Consider the following 21,982-nt stretch of genomic DNA (forward strand, 5'->3'; position numbering starts at 1 on the left):
CAGGTTTGCGTCCGCGCGCGGATCTGGTCCGCATGCGTACTTCTTGCATTCTATCGTTTCATAAATACTTTTCTTGATTGTATACTATAGGCAACGCCGATCCCAATGAGACTTCATCGAGTTAATTCGCGCATGCGGGTAAGACAAGTATGCGGACCCTCACCTGCGTGATAGGAGAAAGGGGGGCCTTTCTCCTATCACGCAGGTGATACGTCTTAGATAATAGTGGATATAGTCCACACGTCTTAGATAATAGTGGATATAGGAAAACTGTTATACCGAAAATAATTTTGTCTCAAAAGACATTGATTTACAAGTTAACAGTTCTCTGTACTTCTTATTTCTCTATGGGTTTATTATTCTCAACATTAAATGATGCCTCAAATCCTGAAAGTTTAAATTTCACTTGTGATCTTGCATATCACGGGACACACATGTTTAAAAGTAAAATTTTGATGCTTGCTCGATCTACTTGTTAAAAGTGAATAACAAGGAGGGGTCGTACAAAGGTATCCACGTCACTCACTTGTTCCAGATCACTAATTCTGAGGTCAAGTTTGTTGATCATGTCCATCCTTTCGTCGTAAGTTGTGGGACAAGGGTAAACATTGACTCTGAAGCCGCTACAAACTTTTTCCATACGCGAGCTCAGTTGTTCCCCTTGACAAATGGCGAGGAACGCCACCTTGCGAATCTCTTGACCCTGATACAAGTTAATATAAAAAAGACAGTTAATAAAATGTAATGTTATAAATCGCTCCATGAAAAAATAAATTATTTAAGCCCAACCAACCATTAATTCGTTAAAAAATGATGTTAAATATTGATTCGATTACTACAAAATATTAATAATTAATTACTGAGATAACAATTTATGGTTACAAAAGCAGTGATAGCCTAGGAGTTAAGACACTTGGTCCTTCTCATTCTGAGAAAAAATCCGTGCCTAAAAATGGGATACTAATGGGTCGATGGTGATGATGATAACAATTTGTGACAAAGTAATTGAATAGATGATAGTAACTACTTCTACGTACTCAACAAGATACAATACAATAAACAAATTGAATGAACTAATGCAGCTCGTTCAGTGGTTCTCAACGTCTTTGTGATGAAGGTAAATTCGGCCAAAAATATATGCCATGGAGTCTCTGGACCACAAAGAGTTTTTAACTAAATGTATTATTAAATTATTCTGTAAAAAATACTGATCATAATATAAGTCATTTCGTCCTTCTAATATTATTTTTTCTTACGAATTCTACTTACGATTGGAAAACAATATTTTTTAATTATTAGAAATAAATAGCATTTTGAATGTTTACACTTTGAACATATATATTTAATTTTAATACATTTACAACAACCAGCTATCCGAGGACCACCGGTTAAGAAGCGCTGCTCACTTGGTAACGAAGATTAAACTTCTTACCTTCTTAACTTCTTACAAGTTCCCCTCGTTAAGTTAACATCTTACTCGTTACTTTGGCTCTTTATATTTCCCGCATTTCATGCTAGCATTGTTTTGTAATCAGCCCCAGATAGGATTTGATGTTCCTAGGATTATTACTGAGGTCGGCCACAGATGCGCTGGTACCGCTGAGGACTAAGCTGGAACGCCACGGAAAAGTATGTCTCTCTTACCACACCTTTCAAACCGAAGTTTACCCGAGGACCATCGGTTGAGAACCGCTGCCTACTTGGTAACGAAGATTAAACTTCTTACAAGTTTCCCTCGTTAAGTTACCTTGGCATTATATTTTCTGCATTTGCATGCTAGCTTTGTTTTTGTAATGAATCCGGGCGGCACAGTCATGACGAATTTAACTTTTAATTGGACTTGAACCTTTGAGACGCGGATGTTTCTTTGCTTGCAAATTCTTGAGATTACCGTGTATCTATTAATAGTTTTTTTGAACGACCTTCCCTCGCGGTTGCTTTTTCACTTAGATAGTCTCTTTTACTGGTTGAAAAGCAGTTTACTGCACCCTAGACGCTAGATTCAGAGGTCAGTCCGTAAATAAAGCTATACAGACAAAAATGTTAAATTTTAAGACTTAGTATTAGAATGATAATTACTTTTACTATCATAGACCTTAAATTTTCTTAGTCTGTGTTCATGAATCATTTGTCCTTGTACATTTTTGTAACTGATAATAAAAGGAAATGGGCAAAAATATTAATTATCAACCGCAATTCACAGAACTAAACATACCTATAGCAATAAAGGAAAAGCGTATGTACTTCTATATTCGGAAAACGAAGTTATACTTCCTTGGAGTATTATTAAAAAAGGAGTGTACAATATGTGTACACAATCCGTACCGTACCGAATTTACAACATTACGAGACAACTTTATGATGCCGACTTTCGGTATCGTTTTTGTAATACTCGTATATCACTAATGATTTTCCCAAACGCGGCAAAAGAAGTATAGCATCTATAAAGATTGTATTGGAAAAACACATTTTATAAATCACTAGTAAATTCCATACTGTTTGTGGATCCTGCAGTATCGTATCCTGTGACGCTTGGCGGTAGTAGATGTTCCCGCGGGAGACTCTCCACAGCATCATTTCAAAAGGGAAACTCCTGTTCCTCCGAACGACTCCCGTTATCACGATTAATCTGCCACCAAAAATAGGCTCCCCGGCACCTGCTTTTCTAAAAAAAGACATTTTTTTAAACAATAGACACGAAATTAATATGTTATACAATAGCAGTCGAAACTCGACGTCTAAATCTGGAGGTCCGAGGTTCGAATCAGACTTGCTCCACTTTTTTAAGACTGCGGCAACGGGACAAGAGTTATGACCCCACAAATTGGAGTATTTAAGCTAGCTGACTTTTGCACCTTCAAGACCAAAACTTGTCATTTCAATGCATAGATTAGATACTTCGCCGCCTTGAAATTGAATGAAGCCACAAATGGCTTATTATCGTAAGTTCTTTTTTTGAATTCTTGACAAATAAAAACATTTTTAGAGAAAATTTACGAATAAATAACTAATACTGCGTAATTTACATGAATTTACATAATAAATAAATAATTATTTCAAATATTTTAATAGAATAATTTGAAAGATACCTGTAATCAACCCCACATCAGATCAGATTCCTACCTGAAGTGGACCACAAATGGGTTGCTACTCTTGAGGACTAAGGTGAATCGCCCCGGATAACCATGTTTAATTGTATACAATACTACCCCCTTCAAAACTGAACATAGCAGCGGTTAACACTACTTCTATTAGGCGCATAGCGGTGTGGCGGTGGTCCCACCGGTTGGTTCTACCACCTTCAAAATATTATGCAAAAATATGTTGTATTCGACGACCCGCGTGACAGGGCGGTCACCATACCAGTCTGACGCGCAGAGGGCCCCGGGTTGGATCCCCGGCCAGACAGATATCTAAATGATGTAGTTAGTTTCTGTTTCTGGGTCTGGGTGTTTGTGTATTTGTCCCACCACCACCCACGATTCAGGGAAAGGAGAAAGCGTTTTTTTTTAATTTTCCCCATTATAACGAGTTCATAGTTTTAGTAATAGCACGACAATATCCGACGTCTTTTTCACGCTGCAAATTATTCCTTCAAGAAATTCAGCGAGCTAAAAGTGCAAGGAAATATTCATATAACTCAACGTACAAAGCCGAAATGAAGTTAGAGTTCCAACGATTACGTGTATGGGAAACTGGGGACACTTGATCCCCCCTTTTGTTTTTTGACCACTATTTGGTAAATATTGATCCGATTTTAGATATATTGGTACTGAAATACGTGGAATTTCATTGGCTATACTAAGTATAAAAGCTATATAAGATATCGGTATATAAATTTTGTAACCAGCCCACGAAAACTTTGTATAGGGAATGATACCATGTGTCCCATATATATGTCTGACTTGATCCCCCCCCTCTGGAACACTTGATCCTGAGGGAAATAAGTCTCCTATATACTGTGGTTATAAAATGATATTGTAAAAAAATCGACTACTAATAACACTTTTCTATGGAACAGACGTTTAAAAACATAGATAATGAATAGTTTAAAAGTGTTACTTACCCAAAATAAGTTTTCTAACCAATTATTTAATCAAAATGAAAACTTACGAAACACACAATCATCCGCCATCTGCTTAAATATCAAATTGGACAAGAGTACCAAGTTTAGAAAGTTATAACGTATCATAGACAACCAATGTTGCCACACTAAAATCATATAGCGTTTACAGAAGCTTTGTAAATCCAGTGTACCAAGTCTCCCGTAAGGGTCAAGTGTCCCCAGTTTCCCCTACTCTTTACTAGAAGAATGTTCTCAGTTTACCTGAGATTCTTTAGTAACACGATCGGTCACATCTATTGTGTTAATTTCTATAAAGTAATGTTTAGCGGAAATTGTTAGTAGAAATTATCTAGCTGAATACACATACAGTACTAAAAACCTTTTAAACTCCGAAGGCACTACCGTCAAACCTATTGCTGTATAATAACAGCAGTGGTAAGTGTTGCCGTGTTTCACCTTGAAGGACAAAACCACCAAAATTTCACAAAATTTAATTGAAATTAGTGGAGAGGTTTCCGAAAGTAGCCAGTAGTAAGATTTCTAATAATAGGTATATTATATTTTTAATAAGAAACTTATTTTATCAATTATTTATTAATGATGACTTTAACAGAAACGAATAACTTCGAAAATATGAGCTAAAAATATGACCATTTGTGATTTTAGTATGTCATCTAAAACAAAACTATAGTGAAAGAAGAAACATATTAAATTCCGCATTATAATTATAATTTGTACCATACACCTAGAAACTAACTTATTTCTCATATAGCTAGAAACTAAAGAAATAAGAAATAAAGGTGTATTGCCCAGGGCTCGGAAAAGTCACAAGTCTGCTCACAACAGGGTAGAGGTAAAACTAAGCTTTTCAAGTGAGAGTTCGAAAAGTTCACAGCGTTTCAGAACATTATGACAGAGATTGTACGTTCCTGACGAAGTTTCCCTTTACCGTCAAGCCAAGAGATTGTTAATTTATAAAATTGATATGGCAGTCCTTTTTGCAAGTTTATGTTTAGCTTGTCCTGTTGTTCCTTTGGTACGGTGGATTTCACCACGTAGCTTTAACTTTTGCAAAACCCTAACCGGCCGTCAAATTTCTGGCTAAGAAATTCATGGGTTGCAACATTTTAGGGTTAACATTTCGTCGTAACTAACACTTGACGTTAACCCAGCCCATTTCGGTCGATTAAAGTTCATGTCAACTTCAATATCTATCAACGACGCCTAAAATTGTGTTACGTATGGCATTGACTAAAATTGTGGTGAAAATGACACAAATGATGTTAATAACAAATAACTTGGTGCAACACAAAATTGTTACATTCCATCGCTTTGATCTTACTTTGATCAAAGCGATGGAATTGGATGGATTTTTATAGTTTATTTATTAATTTTATTGATCTAATTAGAACGACCGAGGTCACTTACACTAACTAGACAGATTTAACATACAGACGACTCACAGAACTCCAAGTATACAGTCATCAGCTTAATCATAGTTAACTTTGAACGGGCTTTCGATGCAACCGAAACAGATTGATTTTAAATGTTTGGTGCACGTTTAGTTCGGTTGACAATGTATGATTAGTTTAGTGATGTTATTCTACATTCAATATGAGAAAACATCAGATGGCAGACCAATTATTTTGTATGCATCCCTTTAATATGAATGTCAAATAAAAGGGTGTTCTGAGAAGAACAAAAAAAATTACTAAAAAAGCTTGCTTTTAAGTTTTTTAAATATTTCATTGTATACCATGGGGTACATTATATACATATATTTTATGGGGTATGGGGAAATTATGTAATTTCTGGTATTCACAATATACCTAACAATGTGAAGGATGCAACTGCTTCCAATAAGATCGAAAGTTGCTATATTACCTCCCAAATATAGAGTCCCGGGTAATTTCTGCATCGCCAAGCATAGGGCCAATGTGGTTCAGGACATAAGACATTTCAGTTAACTCCAAATAGTTCTTCAGGAGCCCAACTTGATTTTCTGCCATGTCAACAATATCATCTTCCCACTTCTCCAATATGTTCTAAAATAACATATATGATTATACTAATTATCAAAGTGTTTATTACCCATACTTTTTATAATATAGCAGACGAGCATGCAGGCCATCTGATGGTAAATGCCTCGGAAAAGTATGTCCTCCTTACCTTCCCTTCAAACCAAAATACAACAGCGCTTAACATTGCTGTTGTTAAGCAGAAATATTGTGGCAGTACTGCCGCCGGTCGAACCACAGAGGGTTCTACCTTTACTAAATTACGTTAATCGACCCACCTCGAACGTGTTCATTTCATGTGGCTGCAAGGCCTCCGGCTCCTTCTCCATTTGCGGCACGAATATTTTATCCTTCAACATCTCGCCCTCCATGTAGTTCAGTTTTCGTTCCATCTCAGCACAGCGGCACACTTCCGACACATAGTTCCTTAAAAACGGTTTCACATCGACGTTCAGCTGAAAAGATATTGAAACGGCTTTATAATAAAGGCTGAATTTTATATTCACGGTTAGGGTTGCCACCCGTCATTTATACTAAAGCATTGTGAGTCAATTCAGATAATTATACTTTAAACTTTATGAGCAAAAAATAAAGTACACGAACACTTTATTTCACATGATTTGATTTAAAAGTTTAGTCCTAAGTATTTTTTCTATAAACGAAATTTATCGATTAATGCTGAATCGATGTCGCCACTCGCCAGCGCGACGTCCCTTAACATAAGCCTGTTAATAGAGAAAAATAAAGTGTACTTTATTTTGATACTATGTACTTTTTTCTTAGGTACCTATAATATATTGTGATCAATATACTTCATGTGTAAAAAAAGATGGCAACCCTATTCACGGTACCTGGCAACATCTCCCCGGCATCGTTATAAAGATTGCACGTGAGATTTTGTTATCTATTCACTCGAAATGTGCAAGTCGAAATTGCATTTTATTTGACGCGCTCGTGATAAATATGAATACTGAGAGAACACACATAACGTGAAGGAAATGCAAATCTAAATCTAAATGCGTTTACCCGGAGTCGATCAATCTTAGCACTTTACAAGAAAACATACAACAAACTTAATATAAATTTCCTCCCGCTCCCGACATGCATGATAAGTGTAGGAAATATGAAATAACCTAGGATATTGATAATACAGGCGCGCTTATCGATTAAAGGCAATTTTGCAGTTATTGCCTAGGTTGGAGATTTATCCAATAACGCATAAGGAAACACGATTATAGTTCTAAATAAGGCTGCCTCTGTTTACTTCAAAACACATTGGTTATTTTGATCAACTGCGAATTTACACATTTAACTTCCTGATCAATCTCTTTCAATTCCCTCATTTAGGGCTTGCACTCACTTTACTGTTCCTATAAGAGGGTGATACACGGACGAGTAAGTAAGCGTACATATGGCTCAACGTCCTTTTTTGCCTGTGTGTCACCGTAAGTACTTAAAACCGCCGCGCAAGTAGTTAGCGATACATCTTGTTTGAAATCTTACATGTAGCTCATCTCCGCTCGTACGTGTAGCCGTACCGCGATCCACGAGCCGTCATTTTCGTCTTTGTTTATTAGTTTTTATAATGCAATATGATAATTCCTAAATGACACAAAGCTTATTCTGCCGATAACATCGAAATACAGTGTGAGCAAGCTTTCCGTGTCATCGACGTCGCGTTCTTAAAAACCGCTTACCTAACGTTCGTACTTGTGTCATTAGCCTTATAGTGTGTTCAAAAAAGATCAACCAACTTTAAGGTTGATCACAAGTTAATCTTAACCAAACTATTGAAGCGGTACTGTACTTACGTTACTGCAGAAGGATGCCGGCTGACATAAATATGAAGCGAACATTTCAATTCTCAACAACACATATTTGATTGGCTTTAGGCAGAACTCCTGTTCTATGTGAGCTTAATAAATAGGAAACAGTGACCAAATACCATTTTGTGGACTGCGTGCTCGTTCGCTATTTTTTCATCTTTAACCTAGCGATAAGGCAGACGGGCTGCCTGACGGAAATCAGTCACCGTCACCTATGGACATTTGCAACAACAGATGAGTCGTCAATGCATCGCCGGCTTTGAAGGAAAGCTCTTTTCCCCCCCCTATTTCTTACTTCAATCAAAATATCTTCATTTTCTCACACAATGACATTTTATACTAGGTAATACATGTATGTTCTTACATCAATAAACTGGATGCATCCCATTTCGCCAAGCCTTGAAACAGTTTCGAAGGCAGCTTCAGGCTGAAGGTAGATGTCACAGAAGGTCATGGGGTCACTTCTCAACATACACCCCATCTTCTAAGCTAGTAATTATAGAGAATTTGATAAAAAAAAATCCGTTTGTAACAGCAAACACTGCAGTATTATCTGTATTTGACAGTTCATGCAAAACTTCAAATAATTGGAACATCAATTTATTTGAATATGTAAAAGACAGTTATTGTTTTCTTGGGAAATTGCAATGGCCAAATACTCGAAAAGAGGTAGCACACAAGCCATAGAGAGCTTTTTTTAATAAGGGGGAAACCTTCAAAAGGAACCCGGTGCCGTGGGAGCGACACGGAGCTATGTGGGATTCTTCCCGCATCAAACTTCCCCGGTGGCCGTCCTCGATGCTGCGTTAAGGACAAAAGGGATCTCCAAAATTCACAAAACCGCTATCGCCTACGGTCGCAGACGATATGCGGAGGCAATTGGCGATTATTACCAATCTCAATCTCATGCTACGATTTTTTTCTCAAAAGACGATGGAGTGTACGACGGTACGCGGTCTCACATACCATCGTTCTTCCGCTTTCATTCATCACTCTTACCGCTCGCAATCCCGAAAGACACCTTTTGGCAGAGGCAGTTACCGTAGCCCTATCAGAATAGGGCCCTGGAACTACCAGGACCAGAGTCCCGGAACTACAGGGACAGCATGACATTATCCAACCCACACCTCGCGGCAACTGTCACCACTGACAGGCTAACATGGCAGCGTTTAACCGGAATATTTTAAAAGTATTCTGTGTAAGTTTCTCTCATAATAACTTAAAAGTTATTCAAGAAAGAAGACGAAAATCGAACCTATAGAATCTAACAAGCCTACATTCGAAGGTTAACTTAACTTTTATTACTAATGTTGAAGTAAATATTGTATTGTTTTCAGTCTAACAATACATATATTTTATTATTCTTGTCTTTGTGAATATTTCTTGTCTTTAGCATAACACCTGCTGCAAATTCTCTTCGTCCACCCAGGGTTGACTGGTAGAGAATGCCATCAGGCATTATGTTTGCCCTTTGTACATTTCTTCTTAGAGGTGATGCAATTTTTTTTTAAATTAAATTAATTAAAAGATGTACAGTTGTACACGAATACGCACTGAGTTTCTTGGTATATAAGATTAGATAAATATAAGGTAACTCTTATTTTTTTAATTCTATTATTTTTATCAACCAAAAATCCCAAATTCCGTTTCAACATTACAAGTCAAAGTTTTATTTAAAATCAACATTTCTGTACTAAAATTGCCGATTTTTAAGGGCGTGTAAACAATGCCATATTCGATTCAAAATACAACAGACTAAATCAATTACACCATACAATAATATAAACTCGTATGCAGATACAAACACGCTTTCTACTCAGACAGTTTTTGTGTCATGGGCGCTATGGACACACACAAAGAGGAATATACAAACATCCAGACAACAGACACACACACTCAGATATCTGTCTGGCCGGGGTTCGAACCCGGACCGCTGGGCAACCGGGCCGTCAAATGTAAGAATGAAAAGTAAGTGAAGTAACGCAATTCAATTCCCTGTAACGAATCGTTCCCCATTTCGGACATATAACGTACACAAAGCTCTTGTTAAAGCAGGATCGATTTCCGGCTACTTTAAGTTACCTTCTTCTGTTATTCTTCGAATCCCCGGAGTCCCGGAGGCAGGAATAATTTACTGCTCCCCAACTAAGTTCTGAGGTGGGCTCGCCCCAAGAGACACAGCCTCTCCCAACACATTACACTCACTTGCGAATGATACAAATGAATAGTTTCCGAATGATTTACGTGTTTGTAGGGTAGAAATTAGGTGATTATATACGCGTTTATGTGTTTCAGAATAGTATAGAGTTATTTGGTAAGTGAAGTTTGCTGTCACCACATTACTGACTCGCTGATGTCGGGTCACTTCCAAGAGTCCGAAGTCTCAAAGTGTCTCAAAGGTACTTGGGACATGGTCCATCGCGCTGGCCAAGTGCTTATTGGTAGATTTGACACATATTCAATGGACATATGAAAAACTGTCGATTGGTTTCCTCGCAATAATTTTCTTCACTATTTAAGCAAGTAATAAATAATTTCTTATCAATGATAGTTATTTAAATATGAACGTATCTTTGAAAACACAGGGGTTCGTGCCTGGGATATAGACCGCCCGACTAAGATCCAAAACACTAGACTATCAATTCTATGTATATTTACGTACATAAAACTTAGGTACGTGGAAGTATAAAAACAACTTTTTGTTAAATAAAGTCCAATTAATATTATTTGCATGTAAAAACTATCATAGTTTAGATTATCATAAGCTAATAATGTTATGTTACAAGAAGAGCACTCAGACAAACCCGTTAATCATTTTACAAGAACAACTTAAAGATAAATTGATTTAGGGACACATGGAACACGGAACGTATACATAATTATTTACTTACAAATTAAACGAAAACGAATCCCCAAGTAATCCTCGCAAAATTACCGACTTCCTTATTTATACTTTGGACAGCCGGTAAAGCTTCCATTTAAATGTATTTAAATGTGGTTTAAAAACTTTGAAAAGCCCCGTCCCTAAATCAGGTAAATGGTAAGCAGTTTCATTAAATATTATAATTGCTCTGGTATCCAAAGTTTGCGCATTTACAGTACCTAACCAGTTGGAGAACCGCACAAGAAAAACACGATAACAAAATTAATTTAAAAGACATGATTAAACTTACAGCGGTTAAGTTAGATTTTAGTTATGCGGAACGGTGGAGTTATATTCAAAACGCGATACGGATATTAATTTGAGTGATACGATTAAGCTTAGGCAAAGCAATTAGGAAAATTGTGAACTACAATTCAAAATAGGGCATCCAAATTAATTTAAAGACACGATACGATTCCATTGAGTTAGGGTCTGTTCACATGGTCGGTAGCACGTTTATTGCAGGACGAATCCTATCGAATAAACAGAGGTACAATTGTGTAGGTACTTTTCGCATGGTGTTAGTACTTTAACAAATTACACCCACAGATTAGTAAAGATACTTCGCCGCCTTGAAATTGAATGAAGCCACAAACGGCTTATTTTAGTAAGTTTTTTTTTTAATTCTTGACAAATAAAAACATTTTTAGATAACATTTACGAATAAATAACTAATACTGCGTAATTTACGTAATAAATATCTATTTATTTCAATAATTATTTAATTATTTCAAATATTTTAGGGACATTTTAGCATGGGGACGTGGCAAAACTTTTTTACGCAACTATTTCAATTCTCAAAACTGGGTACATTTTCTTGTTAGGAATGAGTAATCTTTACTAATCTATGATTACACCACTAAACATGTTGATTGAAGTGAAGTTGAAAAAGTTGAGTGGACTTTCCAAGGAAGTCATAGAAACTTCGACGGCCCTTCCTGTATTATACAAACTGCTGTATTTTTTGGATATTTAAAAGAAATGCCGCGTGAACCCAATCTGAACTCTCACTGATCGAAAAACTTGCAGTATATCATACATGAACCAAGTCTGATCTTGTAAAACTTCGCTACGCAAAGCGAATTGTCGGGTCATTGAACGATAAAATTATTCCTGTTATTTTCAAGCTCAAAAAATAGTAATATATATTAGCAAAAGGTTTCTCAGTTACTGAAGTTTTAAATACATACTCGTAAATTAAATTTGAAATTAACTTAAGCCTCAATTTAATTCAAGTAAAATGTTGATTATAGTAATGTTTGATTTATCTACTAATAGCAACAAGCTAAATAGTGGTTTTTTACTCTTTTTTACAAAATCGTACAGTTAAAAATATGTCTCCGGTAAAAATTTCAACTGTCTATCTATTACGTTTTATAAGATAGAACCCCGTGACAGACGGCGAAGGCTTGGTAATTGGGTTCTGTTTTTACTGTATGGGTACGGAACCCTAAAAAAAGTGCGTGTACTAAGAAGGGAAACTATTACACATAAAAAATGTATGTACAAAATGATTTGTAACGTGTGTCATAATAACATCATATCATATTTTAAAAATCGATAATATTTTTTATTGTTGCAACATAACGCCGTAACGTAACAGTCTTCACTAACAATATTTTCCTTCCCATAGACGGCCATAACACTATTATAATAAAATAAGCGAACAAAGTCGAAGGCACAAGTGCTATCATTATAAGGCACTGCAAGTCCTGTCGTATACAGCAACAACGTTGATAGATGACCCTTATTGGAATATTGCATTAAACTTCTAAGCAAATGTGATAAACTGTGGCTAGTGGGTTTATAACAAGAAAACTGTATCTAATATATCGTAACTGATAAGTAAACAAGAAAGTTACGTGTAATCTCTCTCTTCCTATAATTGAGGGACACATAGAATACTCGGCTAAAGTTTTTTATGACGTATTTGTCGAAGTGCTTTAAAATTCCATACCCAAAGGGTGTAAAACGGAAGACTAAACTTCTGCTGCCTGTCCGTCTGTCATAGGGCTCTATCTCTTAAACCATAATATGTAGGCACTTGAAAATTTTACAGAGCATTGTATATAACTATGGCCACTATAACGACAACTGCTAAAAATAAAAATAACTTGAAAAAAAATGGAGATCGCCATACAAGAGATCGCTATTTTTCGGCGGTTTTCGCTTTTACAATAATTGAACCTTAATAGGTGGACAATTCAAATTTTCCCAATGCAGACCTTTATGACTGCTATCATAACAAACTACTAAGAAATAAGAAGTAAATGCGAGCTTGATGGTACGGAACATTTTGTTAACTAGGAGGAAATCTTCGAAAGGTACGCGGGGGCGTGGTGGCGATACAAGGTTTTCTGGGATTATCGCACTAAAACCCCCTTGATTACCAACCTCGCAACAACTCCTCTTAACGGGTTCCGCCATCGGGCTCCTCGCAGATGAGCATGAGCTTGCCACACCGTCTGCTGTGTAAGACAGTATGTGACCATACATACCGTCGCCCTTCCCGAAACACTGGCCGCGGTTCCAGCACCTACTTCGACGCTTTTTCTCCATAACAAAATACCTTGCGAAGCGGTGCTTGATTGACATTAAAAAATAATTTTGTAAAATACCTTGAACACATTTTATTTTAACCTTCCACATAAAGGGTAAAGCATATATGACTCGCACATGAAGAAAAACACCATAGATTAGTAAAGATTACTCACTCCTAACATGAAAATGTACCCAGTTTTGAGAATTGAAATAGTTGCGTAAAAAAGTTTTGCCACGTCTCGGTGCTAAAATGTCCCTAAAATAATTGAAATTATTATTATAAATTATTTAATTATCATGTAAATTACGCAGTATTAGTTATTTATTCGTATATTTTCTCTAAAAATGTTTTTATTTGTCAAGAATTCAAAAAAAGAACTTACTATAATAAGCCATTTGCGGCTTCATTCAATTTCAAGGCGGCGAAGTATTTTTACTAATCTATGAAAAACACAAAAAAATGTACTTAAAAGTATGTGACGCATTCATTGCCTAGCCTAGTATACCTGCCCTATAATTTTCTGATAGCACTGTCCATTACCCATCGATATCGAACAAAGATTACCTCCAACGTTCACTTATAAAATATTTTCTAAATCAATTACGATGGGCAACGAGCTTACGCCGGCCCCTAGGGGTCGATAATTAAGTCGCCGTCAGTAATAGCCGGCAGCGAGTCACCGGTCGATATGTATATAGCTCATAATAACATGATAGCTTCTGTTACTGCATATGAGGACGCGTTGGTAGCTGTCCGATAACTTGGTACGTTTTGATGTAAAACGTCGAGCCATTAATAGACGAGATTGTAATTAAAATTTGTAATGCTAACAACACACTTACGTATATCACCTACATATTATTCCACCTAACTATGCGCGTAATAATGCATGATAGCGCGTGTACATGATAGCGAAGACATCGAACCATTTTAACACGCTTTTATTAACTTGGGTTGTACGTTTGTATGTATGTACGTAACAGTAACGGAATCTTTGAGCCCGATTTCTATCCACTTTGAACGTTCAGTTTAATTCAAAATTTTGAAGAATTATCAAAAACCTATGACAATACACGATTTTAATAATTTTGTACCATTGTCCTTATCAATATCCTCAGGATTAACGATTTTCGAGGCGAGAGAAAGCGCCTTATCGTTCAGGCAAAGTTACTAGATTGATTTTTAGCTTTGGAAAATTATAATGTTATTTCCCTATAACTCAAATGTACTGAAACATATCTATAATGCCATCTTATTGTAGAATGATTTTTAGGATTCCGTACTCAAAGGATAAAACGAACCCCTCCGCTGTCTGTTCGTGAGTCACAGGGCTTTATTTCTTAAACCGTAATAGATAGACACTTGATTTTTTTACAGACGATGCATAATGATGGTCGCTATAACAACAAATACTAAAAATTAATAAAATAAATATAGTTCAAAAAACTAAAAAACACGCTTTTATGATAAAATCAACTATAAAGTAGAAAATAATTTTCAATCTAGAAATCAATTAAGGAACACTAAATTGTATAATTGTAAAAAAAGCGTGGAGTGCACCACTTATCAATTTTCGAAAAGCACCCGAATTTCGAATATTTATTTATCTTAGCGATGGTTACACACATAAAAGTAGCTTAAACAAACTTTCAGATATTAAAAGATCAAAAGTAACTACAAACTGTATATTTGTAGAACTTGGTTGACACGGTGCTGCATGACTAAATTACAATTAAAGGACATGAAGGATATTACAGTTTATGAACATGCATGTATAAATAAGAAACAAACACAAAAATCAACACATGTTGTAAAATTCAAAATGAATAATCTTCAGAACACATATGGGGGTAACACACGAGCGAAAGCCCGCACTGACTACGATCCGCGACAATCTGCAACAGTCGACGACAATCTTCGTGGCTAGTCGTCGGTAGCAGCAAGCGGAAACCGTAGGCGGCATTCGGTGTTTTGAAGGTGGTGGAACCTTTTGTGGTTTAACTCCGTCGGCCCCACCGCCACACCTATTTCTCATAACAGCAGCGTTAAGCGCTGCTGTGGTCTGGTATGAAGGGTGTGAGAGACATACTTTTCCGAGGCGTTTCAGCCTACTATATAAGGGTAACGGTGCATCCGGGGCCGACCTCTGGTAGGAATATTTAATCCTACCTGGGGTTGATTACAGATGTGTCAAGGCAGTAGCCACTTACTATCAAGTGGACTGCATACTAGTCTGCTATTCCTATGATATATAAAAAGTCACTGCAGGCTGTCGCTCGTATATTAGCTCCCTAAACACTGAATTCTATCTTTTTTATTTTGTAGACTACCCTACGGTCTCCCGGAATCGTAGGGCTACTCGCCTTTTCTCTGTGTACTTCACATCATAAAGTATATTTTAAAAAGTTCTTATAATTCTTCCACATAGTATATAAAATCTGCCCGTGACATAAAAATCCATTAAGTTAGTGCTTTAAAGATTACGGTGATCATTTATATACCCAAGTATCATCTTTTAGAACTTTAGATAAAAACTATAAAATTATCATGAAAAAAATCTGACGAATTTAAATACTTAGTGCCTAATATGTCGACAGAAAAAAATCATAACTTCAAAACTTCTAACACATCTAAAGTTCTAACTACTTAGTCATTAGTTCTCCATACAGATTTAGCTACAGTCACAATATGTACCACCGCCACCACACCTATTTCTACATAATAACAGCAGTGTTAGGCGCTGCTGTGTTCCGGTTTGAAGGGTGTGGTAAGGGAGACAGACTTTTCCGAGGCGTTCCAGCTTAGTTCTCAGGGGTAGCAGCACATCTGTGGCCGACCTCAGGTAGGAATATCTAACCCTATCTGGGGTTGATTACAGATGTCCATGGGCGGCAGTAGCCACTTACCATCAGGTGCATGCTCGTCTGCTACTCCTGTATTATAAAAATAAAAGCACTCTTGATTCATATTTTGGTTAAAAACGCTACTTCCTTTTTGAGCGGATATGATGATTGTAATAATATTCCATCTCATTCTTTTACACGTTCAATCCTACAGATATATATGTTTGTCTCTTTCTACGTTACGCCTCAACTTTTCGTGTTACACTTGATTTTACTCCTCATAAAATTTCCGTACCGGGCCTTATAACTCAAATCGTTTCTTAAGGAGTAAACTCCAAAAACTGAGTTTAAACCTCAATACATGTCTGAATAACTTCCCAGACAGACGATTCCTATCTTCTGAATTTAATCCCCTTTTTCCTTTACATATTCACAATGAAAGTGAGGAAGCATTTTAAGCCACCACCGGGCAACATTTCAAACACGTTACTTATCCGGACTAATATCTATAGTGCAAGCACCTTCCGCTCAATGTGTATAGCGTGTCAATATTAACGATACATGTGTATAAACGAGGCTTTAGCTGTATGAATAGGATTTACTGGGACCAGCTGGGCTGGCTACAGTATGCAATATTGTAGCCAACTTATGAAAGCGTGCGTTTCTTTGAATGTATTTGTCGCTATTTGCTGTAAAATTTTATGAAACGATAAAGCATTCGGTCTTTTAGAGTTCCGTACCAAAAGGATAAAAATGGAACCCTATCACTAAACCTCTGTCCACCTGCCACAGGCTCTTGATACGTTCTACGACAACTTTTAAAGGGTTTTTGGCATTTGTTGGCATGCCCTGTAAAACAGCTCGACGGTTTTTAACATAATATTATGAGAGGTCGATATGTGCTAAACTGTGAAAATAACATAAGTAAGCTATATTATGTTTAAACAGTTGGCTTTTATATTTTTATAAAAAATCTTTATAAATCGTCACATAAATCTTAATACTAATAACGTCTAGTAGGATCACATTATAAAAGTACTAAAATTTTAGATAAACCGTACATCGCTAAGTGTGATTTTCGTAAGCACGTAAAGGCATGTTCTTAAAGCCATACCCGCTCATCATCTCCAATTTCCTTTCGGAACTATCAACTCTATGAATTTGCATTATCTTGTAAAGGGAACTAAACGTGTACAGCGACACTTCCCGCTCGGGGCGAGGAACGGCGACGACCCACTTACATCGCTATACTAAATTACCGAAATGCATCTTGGGCGCTGGAAACTCAGAGCAGAGCTTTTGTTCCTTTATTAGGGTTCCGTACTCAAAGGGTAAAAAGGGAACACGATTAGTAAGTCTCTGCCTGCCTGTCACAGGGTTCTATTTCTATAACCGTAACAGATAGAAAATTGATTGTCATACAAACTATATTTAAAGGTAGCCGCTACAACAACGAATACTAAAAATAAAAATATATTTAAAAAATGGAAATAAACGGGGGTCGCCTTACAAGAAACCATTATTTTTAGGCTTTTTACGCTTCATCTAACAGGTAGAGATAGTCCAAATTTGGCATTTCTGTGGCCGCTATACTAACAAATACGAAAAATAAATAAAATTTTAGTGGTACAGAACCCTCCTGTGCGAGTCGACTCGCACCTGGCCAGTTATTTTATTTAAAAAATCACTTCATTAAGTATACTGATCGAGATTTATAAATTATGCCAAGTTTTAACCAACTTTACTTACACGTCTGTATTAGTCCCCAGTACATAGAGACTTCGTAATTAGTTCCTAAGCATGTTGGAGGGTGTAATGTTTGTAAAAACCTCGAGGGCTATTTAACATGCACTGGCTCACCACTACACCAGCTCCGAGCAGGGCTGCACGTCCGATCCGTATCTCGTACGTCACCAGACTGACTTTGACAGCTACCCTCTCTACTGGCATACGTGAGACAATGTTCATACATATCTATTTAATAGATACATACACTACATCCCTTCCTTTTTAACAAATTTTATTTACTTATATATATATAATTTACAATCTATGTAATATCTTATTAAATCAATAATATTACTTAAGTATATTTTATTCTTTAACTGTCGATTCTTCGATTGACAAGTCTTCATCTTCAACCGCTTTCCATTGCCCTTTCGCACGCTTTTATTGACTTATGTTTCTCGAAGTCTTTAGCCAGTTTCTTTATTCCTTATTGTTATATCACGTCCGACAAATTATTTTATTATGTGCGGTGTCTTATTATTTTAGCTATACTTTATTACCTTCACCAATTATGGTTTTTACGCTCTCCTTTTCCGGTCTCCATATTCTTTCCCTTTTTTTCTAAATTATTTTAAGTCGTTTTAAACATCTCGGTTTTGACACTCAATTCCGACAGTGGTGAATAGTGGATAAAAGATTGATAATATACCAAGGAAACTCACTATCTCCATTCATCCACTTCACGTCTCCACTCTTCCCATTCTATGCTTTCGTCTGTTATACAAATCCAAGTATCTAATCATATTCGTTGACCTTCCCCGTTAAGATCACAAGTTAGTATTTTATTGTCAAATATTTCAAATTAAAATATGGAATATGTTATCCCATGATTACAACAGACATAGAAACAGAATAACTACCTACAAATTTTAGCTATGGTTTGTATTTTAGTCAGCCCATTAAAAACAAAAATGTTATCGTGCATACTTCATTTTAATGATCCTGCTCAGGTTATACTCACAATCCCTTCCAAACTATTAATCCAAATTACATACTAAGTATAAAGAGCAAATGTTATCTATTTAGATGCATGAGTTTTTAAAATAATTTATTTGAATAAAGATTATATTTGATATCTATTAAACCCTTCGCGAACCATCAATTTAAAATGTTAAAATTTTTAAAACATAAAATGAGTAATTGCGGTTACACGTAAAAGATAGACATATGCTGTCACGGACTACCCTGTAGAACTTTTCGTGATATTCAATAGTGCCATACACGACTTCTACATAATTATAACCATTACTGCAGCGTTTGCCAAGATAGGAATATGATGAATTATCCTTTTTCAATTTAGTCGATATTTAGTAATTAATTTCACAAAATGTACTGAAATTACAATAAAGAAATGTTTCCAGATAAAAACACTCTCTATGAGTGGAAACCTCATTATATTCCATGTTCAGGTCAGTCGTTTCCAAAATAAATGTTAACATCTTTGACTAGCCCTAGAACCACCCCAAGAACCACTTTAAAGACTTCGTTTATTTATCAGACTTGCTGGTTTAGGGAGGTCAATGAAGAAGTTCCATAGGTGCGCAAGACGTTTCGTTTAGAAAAACCTATTCTAATTATTTATAGCGTAGAGCCTATTTTAAAGTAGAACTTATTTTAAAATATTGATTGAAATTGAACCAATACTTCCAGACATTAGCGCATACATAAAAAACACTCTTCCGCTTATTAGTAAAGAAGTGTCCTTGAAAATCTGAACTATTGGAGAAGTCCACGGTGAAGTTCATGTACTCCTCCTATTATCTCTAAATCTAGCAATTCTTTCAATTTCCTGTGTCCTTTCTTCTAATATTCGATATCGGTATTCTTCGATAGTATTGCATAACTGGTTTTATTGAAGTATTTATTGGAATTTGATCTAGGGTGTCTGATCAATGTTATTTATATAATTTTAATACGCCCAATTGCATTGATGTGAACCACTAAATTTCGAGAGCCATTTTCAATAATATAAATAGTTCTGCGTTCTATTTTACCTTGGGCTCTTATAGTCACTTCAAAAACCCATGAACATTAAATCTGTTTCATTTTTATATGCTAGTAATAATACTTTATTCAGTCCTTTTACTTGCTTGTTACAAACTATCTTATTTTGTTCTTTAAATACTCCCATGCTTTATTAGATATTCAGTTTCATTTAGAATCTGAATCAATCAGCATTTCTAAATTTATTCCTCCTATCTCCTATTTAATTGTTACATTATCAAATTCAAATTAAATATGTATTCAACTGCTTCATCATCATCTTCACGTTGGAGAGAATTAACTGTTCTTTTATTTCGTTGCCGCTTATAATATTGTTTGTTCCTTCTTCTTTTCGTTCTAATTAACGTTTTTGTTTACAAATTTTAGTCCTTTAACTCCTTTGATAATGATCAAAATTTTCACCACCGCTACATTTCTTTTCTTTTGCAGAAAGCTCCTTCCTCTTTGTTAGACTTTCCTCCTTTCTTAGAAAATTCTAAATTATCTTTGCATCTTTTGATTAAATTCACTTAATTTACATTCGTTTTTTCCTTTTGTTCATAACTTTCTACCTGACAATTTATAATTTCTAAAGTATAAGCTACTGTAATCACTTTTTCAAGTGTAATTTTATCAACATTCTCTGCTAACTCAGCGTTTGCTCCAGGAATATATATCTCTTGTAGGACACCTTCACCTAAGAATAAAAATGTAGCCCGTTTCTTTGAAATGAAATATATTTATTTTATATAAACCTACGGTGGTACTTACAAATTGTCAGTTACAATATTTTTTCTTAAATTACTACTGGATCGGAACACGACCTTAGCTCTCAGCAAAGATCTGGTAAGAAACTCAATGTGTTTGTCTTCTTTCCATAACAATAATTATTCCTTTTTTAATGCCATCATTTTTACATATAATTAAAAAAAACACTAGGCTGAATTGACTGAATTCATGATATCAGCGGTTTCGAAATAAATTCTCGGAGATCGCTTCCATTTCTCCCATCTCAGGTTCACTGACGTATTATCCCCTTTAAGATTCAATTTCTCAAGAGGCGTTTTGTCATTATTGATTGTATTAAACGACTTGTCATTTAAAAGAACTCAATTAGGTATTTTTACTTAATTTACTTCCAATTTAATAGAAGTCTTGTCAGTAATTCAAATTTAATGCAATTCTGTAATTTAATATAATTCCAATTTAATGGAATTCCGTAATTCAATATAATTCCAATTTAATGGAATCCCGTAGTTCAATATAATTCCAATTTAATGGAATCCCGCAGTTCAATACAATTCCAATTTAATGGAATCCCGCAGTTCAATACAATTCCAATTTAATGGAATCCCGCAGTTCAATACAATTCTAATTTAATGGAATCCCGCAGTTCAATACAATTCCAATTTAATGGAATCCCGTAGTTCAATACAATTCCAATTTAATGGAATCCCGCAGTTCAATACAATTCCAATTTAATGGAATCCCGCAGTTTAATACAATTCCAATTTAATGGAATCCCGTAGTTCAATACAATTCCAATTTAATGGAATCCCGCAGTTTAATACAATTCCAATTTAATGGAATCCCGTAGTTCAATACAATTCCAATTTAATGGAATCCCGCTGTTCAATACAATTCCAATTTAATGGAATCCCGATGCAATTCCAATTTAATGGAATCCCGGTGCAATTCCAATTTAATGGAATCCCGATGCAATTCCAATTTAATGGAATCCCGAAGCAATTCCAATTTAATGGAATCCCGAAGCAATTCCAATTTAATGAAAATCTAAATGTAGGTACTTGTTAAACGAAAACGAAATATGAAATTCTAATCTATCATTACAATCGATTTCTAAGTTACTTCTTTTAACACATTATAAGCTTTATACTCAAGCTATTTTTATTAAAAATATAAAAATGAAATCAAAAGGTATCTATAATTAATTAATTAAGACCGTTATTTTCTGTCATTCTAATATATCGCA

At 35.6% G+C, this 21,982-nt stretch overlaps 1 protein-coding gene across 1 annotated transcript in view; it reads right to left on the reverse strand.

Annotated features, from left to right (window-relative positions):
- The window catches only part of LOC140743594 (V-type proton ATPase 116 kDa subunit a 1), a 52,899-nt gene that overhangs the window by 20,298 nt on the left and 10,619 nt on the right, over positions 1 to 21,982 (reverse strand). The window contains exons 2-6 of the mRNA XM_073075003.1: positions 8,275 to 8,426; positions 6,363 to 6,539; positions 5,951 to 6,111; positions 2,497 to 2,665; positions 527 to 703 (exon numbers count right to left, since the gene is read on the reverse strand). Of these exons, the coding sequence (XP_072931104.1) occupies positions 527 to 703; positions 2,497 to 2,665; positions 5,951 to 6,111; positions 6,363 to 6,539; positions 8,275 to 8,391 (801 nt within the window). The 5' untranslated portion in view covers positions 8,392 to 8,426. The remainder of the gene's footprint in view (positions 1 to 526; positions 704 to 2,496; positions 2,666 to 5,950; positions 6,112 to 6,362; positions 6,540 to 8,274; positions 8,427 to 21,982) is intronic.

This window comes from Epargyreus clarus, unplaced genomic scaffold, assembly GCF_041222505.1.
Source record: "Epargyreus clarus isolate Ecla_fem2 unplaced genomic scaffold, WU_Ecla_fem_2.2 ptg000007l, whole genome shotgun sequence".
NCBI lineage: Eukaryota > Metazoa > Arthropoda > Insecta > Lepidoptera > Hesperiidae > Epargyreus > Epargyreus clarus.